The 10909-nt window shown below is 41.4% G+C and overlaps 1 protein-coding gene across 1 annotated transcript in view; it reads right to left on the bottom strand.

Annotated features, from left to right (window-relative positions):
* Positions 1-10909, bottom strand: part of LOC105550149 (regulator of G-protein signaling 7-like) — a 108283-nt gene that overhangs the window by 47652 nt on the left and 49722 nt on the right. The window contains exons 4-5 of the mRNA XM_011995029.1: positions 10101-10231; positions 6273-6527 (exon numbers count right to left, since the gene is read on the bottom strand). Of these exons, the coding sequence (XP_011850419.1) occupies positions 6273-6527; positions 10101-10231 (386 nt within the window). The remainder of the gene's footprint in view (positions 1-6272; positions 6528-10100; positions 10232-10909) is intronic.

The raw sequence follows: 10909 nt of genomic DNA, 5'->3' as shown, positions 1-10909 counted from the left end.
GTCATGCATCTTTGGAATTCTCAATACCCTTGTACTTTTTTATTAACTTGTCAAAAGGTGAGACCTACTACTTAGGAAGACTCTTTTTTGAGAAAGGCGCATTGCTTAGTAAGTATAAATAAAGATCTGGTGACTAAAGGGACGAAAAACTATCTGTGATTGAGTGTGAGACATCTCACGTGTCAATTCAAGGAAGAAGCCAAATTATTTTTTCTTGAATATTATACTATTCCTTTAAAATAAAGAATTTAATGGGTGTTATTGAGCACTTTTTCTTTGGACATGAGCAAGAAGAATGAGGGCATAATAAAACTGCATGAACTCCACAAAATTAGTACCAGATAAGGTTTGCAAAGACACTTTAGATGAGGTTAGATCCAGATGCCTAATGATGCCAATTTTCAGGCCAGTCACCAAGCTTGCCAATATCTCTAAATTCAATGTATTTTTGTTCCTGATCCACTTTCACTAGGACCTTACGTCCACTTACATTACCTCTTGACTCTGTATCTGCACCTTTCGGATGTGGTTTTGCCCTTGTGTCTCCCCCTGCTCCGTCCTTTTTTTTTTTATTTTATTTTTTGAGACAGAGTCTCATTCTGTCATCCAGGCTGGAGTGCAGTGGCAAAATCTTGGCTCACCACAACCTCCTCCTGGGTTCAAGTGATTCTCTTGCCTCAGCCTCCCCAGTAGCTGAGATTACAGGCACATGCCACCACGCCTGGGTAATTTTTGTATTTTTAGTAGAGACAGGGTTTCACCATGTTGGTCAGGCTGGTCTTGAACTCCTGACCTCAGGTGACCCACCCGCCTTGGCCTCCCAAAGTGCTGGGATTACAGGCGTGAGCCACTGTGCCTGGCCTCCATCCTTTTTTTGGTGCTCTCATCCTTTCTTTAATAGATTTTAACTTGGATTTAATCATTGGGATTATCTGTTCCCAGACTATCTTGAGTAGGCCTCTTCAATGCCCTTCTCTTGCCCTAGCACCAGACCCTTGGGAACCCAATTCCCATTACTGAAGACATCCACTTCTGTTTTCTTTTTTTTATAATGCCAAACAAGAGGCAGCAAATGGCCATCCATTTCAACACAAGGATTTGCTCATATGCTTTAAATTTACCCTGAACAGGATGGAGCTGAATGGCTTAAACTAGCCCTTTTATTTCACTTATTTTTTCACTCATTCATTCATTCAACATTTATTGAACACTTACTATATAGTGGATATAGTGCTAAGCATTAGGGAAATACAAATAAAATAGATGTGCTTCTTTCTGCACTGGAACTCACAACCCAGTGGAAGGGAAAGAAGTTACACAGGCAATTACACAAATAAATATATGACTAAAAATGCGATAAGTATTATGAAACAGAAAAGAATAACAAGCATAGGGCCTGGAATATAAAGTGATTTAATTTACACTGAAGGAATGGAAACGGCCCAAGCTGATACTAGCCATATTTGAACATGATTAAATAAAACAACCTTCTGAATTCTGAAATAACAGTAGAGGTTGATTTAAAAAAAAAATTATGTGGTGTATATACATAATGGAACACTATTCAGTCTTTATAGAACGAGAAATTCTGTCATTTGCAATAACATGGATGAGCCTAGAGGACATTATGTTTAGTTAAATAACCTAGGCAGAGAGGTATTTACCATAGAATTACACTTACATGTGGAATATAAAAAAGTCGAAGTAGAGAGTAGAGTGACAGTTACCAGAGGCTGGGATAGGGGGTGGGAAAAGAAAGATCTCGGTCAATGGGTATAAAGTCAGTTAGCTAGGAGGGATAAGCCCTAGTGTTCTATTGGACAGCAAGGTGACTATTGTTAATAATAATGTATTACATATTTCAAAGTAACTAAAAGAGAGGATTTTAAATGTTCTTGCCACAAAAAAGATAAATATTTGTGGTGACAAATATGTTGATTACTCTGATTTGTTCATTCCGTGGTATATATGTTTATTGAATATTACCTCATAAATATGTGCAATTATTATTTGTCAATTAAAATTAGGCAACAGAGAGATCACCAATTATATAATAGTTGTACGTTTCAGTATCTGCTGTTTTTTCAATTGTATCACCTTATTTTTTGAAAACAAAAATAAAAAGACTCTGAGACTTGAAGTTTCCATTCTTTTTTAACTTGGTTTAATTATTTAAAGTTTTTAAGTAATAATCTACAGGTCATGTAAACACTGTTTAAAAAATAGCTAATGGTTTAAACAGTAAGTTTTTGGGCTAAGAGAAAAAAATAAAAGACTGCTAGAAAAACACAGCAATTCGTGGTATCATGAAAGTAAAATGACCCATAAGTTATCTTTTATCTCTACATTTCTATAATGATTTCAACATTTATGCATTTCCTGTAAACTCCGTAGAGGTCTCATAGGAGGCCGGGCACGGTGGCTCACGCCTGTGATCCCAGTAGTTTGGGAGGCCGAGGCGGGCATATCACAAGATCAGGAGATAGAGACCACTCTGGTCAACATGGTGAAACCCCATCTCTACTGAAAATACAAAATTAGCCGGGTATGGTGGCACATGCGTGTAGTCACAGCTACTCAGGAGGCTGACGCAGGAGAATCACTTGAACCTGGGAGGCAGAGGTTGCAGTGAGCCAAGATCGCACCACTGCATTCCAGTCTGGTGACAGAGCAAGACTCCGTCTCAAAAAAAAAAAAAAAAAAAAAAACAACAACAAAAAACCAGAGACCATGACCCAAACCATTGGGAAGTGTTGCTTAAAACATCTTCCAGGCACCTGGCTACTGGCTCTGAAGTTACTGCAGAGTTTCCATTTCTTGTCTTACATAAAATTCAATATCAGGAGGTCTCTCTTTCACCAATCTGAGCACTGTTCATTTCCTGGGGATAGTGATAGCTTTTAACTTTGATTGTTGGCTACAATGAAAACAGCCGAGAAGAATATAATTTTATATGTGGGGATTATGTTATGGACAAAGGAGGCAAAGAGATTAATCCTGTTTTGGCAGGCAAGTTATGAAAATTATTTGCAATGTAAAAGGCTTTGCATGTTTCAGAAAAAAATGTATTCAAATTGTGGTACAAGGTAGGGTGGCATAGAGCTAGAAACAGGTAGGGTTAGAGAGGAAGAGAAATAAAATCTCTGAATATCTTAATATTTGCAGCAGGGGGAAAATCAAAGCAACTAATTGAGATCCATTTTCAGTTTCAATAGCAAAATCATTTATTTGCAATACTTTGGCTTGATTAACATGTTCTTTTATTCCTTGTGGTGCTAAGACAAGCACTTTTTCATATATAGTGCCATCTATTTATTCATTAAATAAAATAGATTTGGCTTCCTACATAAATCTGTTCATAGGTGATTTCCCTTGACATTTTAGAAGAGAACTAGAAAAATTATCCCTTTTTTTTTTAAGGTGGGGGGTGGGGGTTTGCTATGGTCTAAATGTTTGTGTCTCTCCAAAATTCGTAAGTTGAAATCCTCAACCCTTAGTGTGATGGTATTAAAAGGTACGGACTTTGGGAGGTGACTAGGTATGAGGGTGAAGCCCTTGTGAATGGGATTAGTGCCCTTATAAAGAGGCCTGAGGGAGCTCATCTGCATATTCCACGACGTGAGGACACAGTGAGAAGGCACCATCTTTGAAGCACAGAGTGAGCTCGTGAAAGATATGAAATCTGCTGGTGCCATGTTATTGGACTTCTCAGACTCCAGAATTGTGAGCAATACATTTCTGTTGTTTATAAATTACCCAGTCTAAGATATTTTGTCACAGCAACTCAAACAGACCAAGAACCAAGTCAGAGACTGTAAAATAGAGACCACAAAGTACAAGATGCCTTTCTGTGTTTCCATGTGAAATGTAATCGCTGGGGCTTTTCTGACTGGCTGACGTGGTAATAGTTCTCTTTCTTTCAGGGTTGCTCAGTGGAACTGGAGAACAGACTGTGACCATATCTGACACAATATGGAGAAAGCCAGTACAGAGAAAGAAGCAGAGAGAAGGCGACCAGAGAGAGAGCGTGAGAGAGCTGGGTCCACTCACACCCCTGGGCCAGCTCGACCCCTGCCTGCCACAAGGTTTCAGACCATGAATCAGAAAAGTCCCCTCTTGGCCTGGTGTGGTGGCTCATGCCTGTAATCCCAGCACTTAGGGAGGCTGAGGCGTGTAGATCCCCTGTGGTCAGGAGTTTGAGACCAGTCTAGCCAACATGGTGAAACCTCATCTCTACTAAAAATACAAAATGAGCAGGGTGTGGTGGCACATGCCTGTAGTCCCAGCTACTTCGGAGGCTGAGACAGGAGAATCACTTGAACCTGAGAGGCAGAGGCTGCAGTGAGCCGAGGTTCCGCCACTACACTCCAGCCTGGGCAAGACAGAGGGAGACTCCATTTCAAAAAAAAGTAAAGTCCCCTCTTTATTCATTCTCATTTAAGCAATTTCTATTGCCTGCACCTTTACTATACCCTTTACTCAACACACTTTTGTGTTGCTCTAAGATATGAGTAGTTTATTCTGTTCAGTAACACGTTAAAATGTAAATGTACACATGTTGTATATGGAGTTGAGGACACATCCATATTTTATGCAGAAACAGCTACAACCACTGGATTATTAATAGCGGGAAAACCAGACAGCTAATTATACATTTGCTGTTGTTCTTCTAGGATGTGCACATTAGCTTTTCACTGATGCTGTTAACTGTAATATTTAGTGCCATGATGTCCAAATGAAGGTGACAGAGGAAAAGGAGAACAGGATAGGAAATAGCTTACTGTTATTTTGAAATATGGGCGCTAACGTTACAGGACGGAGCCCAAAGTGTGGATTCAGTCACACACATGCAGATGCTCTTACCATTTCCCTCAGGCTTTGTGTCCTAGGACCCCTCTAGCTATTGTCCTACAGAAGGATACAGCCTGTGGTGGTGAATTTTGTGTCAACTTGGCTGGCTCATAGTACTCAGATATGTGGACAAATATTACTCTGGATGTTTCTGTGACGGTGTTTATTGGATGGGATTAACATTTAAATCAACGGACTTTGAGTAAAGCAGGTTGCCCTCCATAATGCGGGTGGGCCTCACCCAATCAGCTGAAGGCCTTAATAGAACAAAGGCTGACCTCCCCTGAGCAAGAAGGGATTCTGCCTCCAGACTGCCTTTTTTGTTGTTGCTTGTTGTTTTGAAGAAGAAGGATATTTACTCTTAAAAAAAAAAAAGCGTTATCCCACAAAAAGATGTACAGATTTGAAAAACACTTATTTTACTGTATTAAACAAACAGAAAAACAGGCAGGGGAGGTCCAGATGACAGAATTGAAGCAGCTCTGTACAAAAATAAAGATGGTACAATGATGTGACTTCAAAGAAAATGACTTAAAAAAATTCACAAACATCTTCATGTTTCTAATAATATATTAATGCACAAAATATCAAAAATACAAAGTCTAGGTGTATTCCGTGTAGGTTTATGATAAACTATTGAACTTCTATTTAATGCATTTACTTTTATAAGCCTTCTCTGTCTAGAAGTACAAACTATACAAGTACATACATGTTGGTATTTTACCATGAAAATTTTAGTTTTCATCTCAAACTAGTGATTTGTCTTTTTACCCGTACTTATAATACATTTCACTTCCATTATAAGACATGTAATACCTTTCTAGTGATACATTTTAATCAATATATTTTTTTAAATATTGATTTTTAAATGAATCTTTTTAGTGCTATGACATGATGGCCTTAATTTAACAGCTGAAGCATGATATGGTAACTATATTGTACTGTTTAATTCGCAGCTATAGGAAAATGTTTGAGTTTTAAAATATAACCAAGATGAGGCTAGATGGTAATAAACACTCAAATACTAGAAAACAGTGAATGAATAAATAATATGTTTTTTTTCATCAGGGGCTGTTCATTATTTTGCTTTTAGAAACCCGGAATAAATTGTCTTGAGTTTCAAATGTTCTGGTAAATCTAGTCGTTTCTTAGCCTCCTCAATGTCGCCGGGAATTGCTGAAATAAGTGACTCTAAAGAAAGTTCTTTTCTGGTTCGAGGTAGGCAACAATGGCCGCATTGGGGATTTCCCCATAGAAGTCCTCTTTGAAGGTATGCGGGATAAGCCTTTCCATGGACTTCTTCATATTCTTGTGGTAGGGATCCATCCTATGCTCACCACCACCTAAAGGCCATCTCCACTTCCAACCCTGGCCCAACCATAATAAATGACGATGGATACATCAACTGGAAGATTAGCTACTAAGCTTGTTCAGGAAGATTAGCTGCGTGGATGCCCAGCTGCCTGGAGCCACGGCCGAAGCCCCACACCACTTGGGCCCGGCAGAAGCCGCGCAGATGCCTCATGTTACAGTCCAGTCCGCTCAGGACACGGGCTGCAGCCGGGTCGAATGTTTTGCGGAGCCGCCATCGACGCAGTGCCCGGACCCTGGACCAGCAGCGGGTGGGGCGAAGGCATGGCCGTGAGCTCTGCCTGCCGCTGGGGTGCACCAGGGGCCTGGCGACAAGACAACATGCCGAGGTGGGTCCCTGATGCCAGCAACCCAGCAAAAGCTTCCCGGCGACACAAGAGCTGTGTCTTTGGATTTAAACTGCCACTCTTCCCTAGGTCTCCAGCCTGCTGGCCTCCCACATCAGATTCTGAACTCGCCAAGCCTCAATAATCCTGTGAGCCAATGCCTTAATATAAGTCTCTGTCTTTCTCCCCCTGTCCCGCCCCCTACTCTCTGTTTCTGGTTCGGTTTCTCTGGAGAACTCTGGCTAATACAGAATCTATTACAGTCAAAATTAATAGTATCAGACTCAAGAACATCAGGCAGACGGTTCCCCTTCAAACTTACCTAGATTAGGCTGATTTCTTTCTGGCTATGCTACATTATCATTCTTTCATAGATCCTTGAGATAACACATTTTTACCTATTTCCTTATATTGTAGTATATTCTAATTAAATAGAAAGACTTGAAAATGGACTAATGGTAGATTCTTAACATAGCTCAAATCATCCATACAGCAAAGCCTTCGCTTCTTATATTTGATAAACATGTCAAAAATTCAACAATTAGATACAACATTCCCAAATGAAATGTGGAATGACTCTGATATTCTTCAGCACCTATGCTAGACTGTTAGTTTAGGGATTTACTGGGTCCTTTACTCTTGTTATGGCACGTAATCACAGGAAAATTGTTACAGCTGGCTCCCAAAGAAATGGACAGCAGCTCTCCTTGCTACGAGCATTATCTGCTTTCAAAGATTAAGCGTGTTCCGTAGGTTCCACTTCCTGAGCAGCCGCAGTATAAAGACTGAGGCCGACCACACGGCCGGGAGGACGCGCTACAGTGATAGCCCAATTTTGGCGGAAGGGAAGGGTGGTTTCCAGGGGCGACTGGCTGGCCTCTTTGGCTTGGGATTTCACAGTGTCGCCTGCTCTGCAGACACAGAGCTGTGGACCCCTCAGAGGAGGGTGAAACAGCTTGCTGATTGCTGTCAAGATATTCACTGATAAAATGCAGTGGCAATTACAAGCACAAATCACTTAAATTCCCTTTGTCATATGTCACGGGCGGAGTTGTGTCCCCTCCCCCAAATTCTTACGTTGCATCCCTATCCCCCAACACAGCTGTATTTGGAGATTCGGCCTGTGAAGAGGAAATGAAGGTTAGGTGGGGTTATAGGCTGGGAACTAATACAATAGAACTGATGTCCTCTTAAGAAGAGGAAGAGACCCAGAGTTGGTTGTTGTGTTTTGTTTTTCTCTCTGTCTCTATGCACACACAGGAAAAGCCACTGAGCATAGGAGAAGGTGGCCATCCCCAAGCCAGGAAGAGACACTCCACAGGAACTGAACTTGCCACCACCCTGATCTTGAACTTCTAGTTTCCGTAACTTTGAGGTAACAAATTCCTACTCTTTAAATCACCTAGTTTGCGGTATTTTGTTAAGGCGGCCCCAGCAGACTACATAAAGCTTAACGAAATCATATACTTCTATCCATGTACAGGCATTTGTCTCCTTGCTCAATACCTGTACCCTTATGAGACCATGAATTAGGGGGAGCAAGGCCCTGACTGTCCGATTTACTGTGGAGTACCTAAAGCCCAGGACATGTCTGGCATAGAGCAGAGACTCCTTAATTTTGCTAATTCAGTGGATCATTACAGTTCCTAAACAACTATGAGCATATCATAGTTGTATACTTCATATCATATGAAGTATCAGTGGTGATACTTCTAAAAAAAACATATTAGTATGTGGCTTGGAGTCGTATAACCTTCCATGCAAAATAACATTATCCTCTGCGAAGATTCTAGCAAATTGAACACTTCTGACTGTGAGAAACTATATTTATCAAAAGGTGAGAAAAATCAGTTTTCTCCAGCCGTGGAAAATAAGGGCATACCTGTTAATTGCTGTCAGATTTTTCAGGACTTTTGTTTTCTCCTGGCAAATGTTAGCGCCAGACAGCTCTGGAGTGAGGCCCTGTCATTCCATCATTATTGATTCACCAGAAATGAGATGTTATCGAAACAAAGGGAGCTAGATCTCAATGATTCTTTTTTTTTTTTTTTTACAATATTTCACCTTGCAATGCCTCATGGGCTTTTCATCATTAAATGAGGGCTGATGGTATGTGAAGAACAACATTGTAAACTAATGCTTCTCAAATGTTCGAAAAGAAGGGTGCCATGTGAAACACGAGAAAGATGATCAATACTGAAGATGGTGCCGAAAAGAGAGTATAAATGATGCCTTTATTGTGTCTAAGTGCTATCTTGTCAGTTCATGTGCTTTCTCTTCTGAATCACAGCATGTCTGGGTTAGTGTCTGTTGGGGGAAACAGGACACCCAATAAAGTATTTCGAAGAGTAATTTCACTATTCAGAAAGTGGAGAGAGGTGGCTTAATGCACTTTTTGGAGCGCTGATAGCATTTTTGAATCTTGTTCTGCAAAACTAGTTCTTGGTGCCCTCAGGCTGTGCTGTGAGCAGAAGATGAAAGCAATTAAGCAGGGCCAGCCACGAGAGACGGACCAGACAGGCTTGCTTTGGTCTGACTTCGCCTCTCCCTCGGAGAGTTCCTAGGGGCAGATACTTTTGAGCACCGCATCTGAGTTGGTTTTGTGGTGCTTTGCTTCGGCTTGTTTATCCTAACATCAAGGTAAACTGCCTTAAAAGAAAGAAAAGGTACCTGGACCATACTGGGGCCTTTGAACATGAAGTTATATGTTTCTAGGGATAGGAGAAAAGGCAACATAAAATAAGACTAGAAAAAAATATTGGGTGCTTATTGCAGGGACACAGACTCTGGTAAACACTATGGCTGAGGAAATACTAAGGAAATAGTCACAGAAAAGAAGACCTTGAAGTTTGTGGGATGTATTAATCCTGCAGGACCAATCAATAAGCTGTGTTCTCAAAGTGACTGCTACAGGCCAGAAATTCTTGTGTACATCAAGCATGTTTTATGGAATGAATAAAAATCCCTTCTAGTTGTACGTGTTGTTTTAAAAAATATGGAGAGACTATCGCTATGCATTTTCAAAGGGTTATTTAAAATGTCACTGAACTTGGAATAGCTTCCCCTGCACCCTGCACACCGATATTCTCTCAGAAAACGAACACTGAAATACAACCACTGTCTTATGGTTGTGTTACAAAATTCTAGTGTTAAGAGGGGGTCTCTGCACTCTTTCTGTAATTAAATACCTTTTAGATGTCACCCTTTCCTCAGGTTTTAAAATGCCCTTCTCTCATTAGTGTCAGGTTTTCTAAGGATGATTTCCTTAGAAAAAGCATCCTTAGATTTCCTTAGAAATCATCATTAGAAAACCTCCATCTTCTTTTCCTCCTTTCCTGGGCTCTGAAGGCCACACCCTTCTCTGGGAGAGGGGAGGGGTCCTCCGCTTCCTGTTCCTCTCCTGTCAGTTAGTCAGTACCACCGCTCTGTCTTGGGACCCTGGTGTGCTTGAGCATCAGGATGGGGCTATTCTTGAGGAAGGGAGGGCTGTGGAAGGCTGGGAAGGGTGAGGAAGATACTCCATTACATGGGAAGAAAGTGTTCATGGCTGACATCCTGTAAACAATGCAATCCATCACCAAGATCAGCACAACAGATGTCAGTTTTACCTTCCGTGTTTTGTGGGGGTTTCTCATTCTGGATGATTTCTTAATGTCCACTTCCGTTGTATTTACACATCCAGGCTGGAAATGGAAAAACAGAGAGACAAATGAATCTTTGGGTATGAAATTTCTGACCAGGACGATCATGAATGACTCGCTCTCCAGAACCCAAGCAAATGCCACAATGACACAAATCAAGGGAAGTGTTTTCTGGATGGCCACAGCCAGTCCCATCAGCAGTGGCCAGTCATAAAAGACATGATACTTCTTAACTCTTCACACTTAAAGGCCTTCAGATGCCATCGTCAAATAACTCCCAGAGAAACAGGAAAAAGAAATAGTTGGGCTGCACATGTGAAAGTGGTGTCAATATTTGTAGCCACAAACCCGACAGAAAGAGTGAGGGCGCTCCTGGACAAACGGGCCGATCCCCCTTGCTGGTTATCTGCAGACAGCCTCTTGCAGAGTTCCCTCTTTATAAAAAGTGAGGCTGGGCCGGGCGCAGTGACTCATGCCTGTAATCCAAGCACTTTGGGAAGCTGAGGTGGGTGGATCGCCTGAGGTAAGGAGTTCGAGACCAGCCTGGCCAACGTGGTGAAACTGTCTCTCTACTAAAAATATAAAAAATTAGCCGGGCATGGTGGTGGGCACCTGTAATCCCAGATACTCGGGAGGCTGAGGCAGGAGAATCACTTGAACATGGGAGGTGGAGGTTGCAGTGAACTGAGATCGCACCATTGCACTCCAGCCTGGGCGACA

The sequence above is a fragment of the Mandrillus leucophaeus genome, unplaced genomic scaffold (genome assembly GCF_000951045.1).
Source record: "Mandrillus leucophaeus isolate KB7577 unplaced genomic scaffold, Mleu.le_1.0 Scaffold466, whole genome shotgun sequence".
NCBI lineage: Eukaryota > Metazoa > Chordata > Mammalia > Primates > Cercopithecidae > Mandrillus > Mandrillus leucophaeus.
This window is presented reverse-complemented; position numbering and strand designations above follow the sequence as displayed.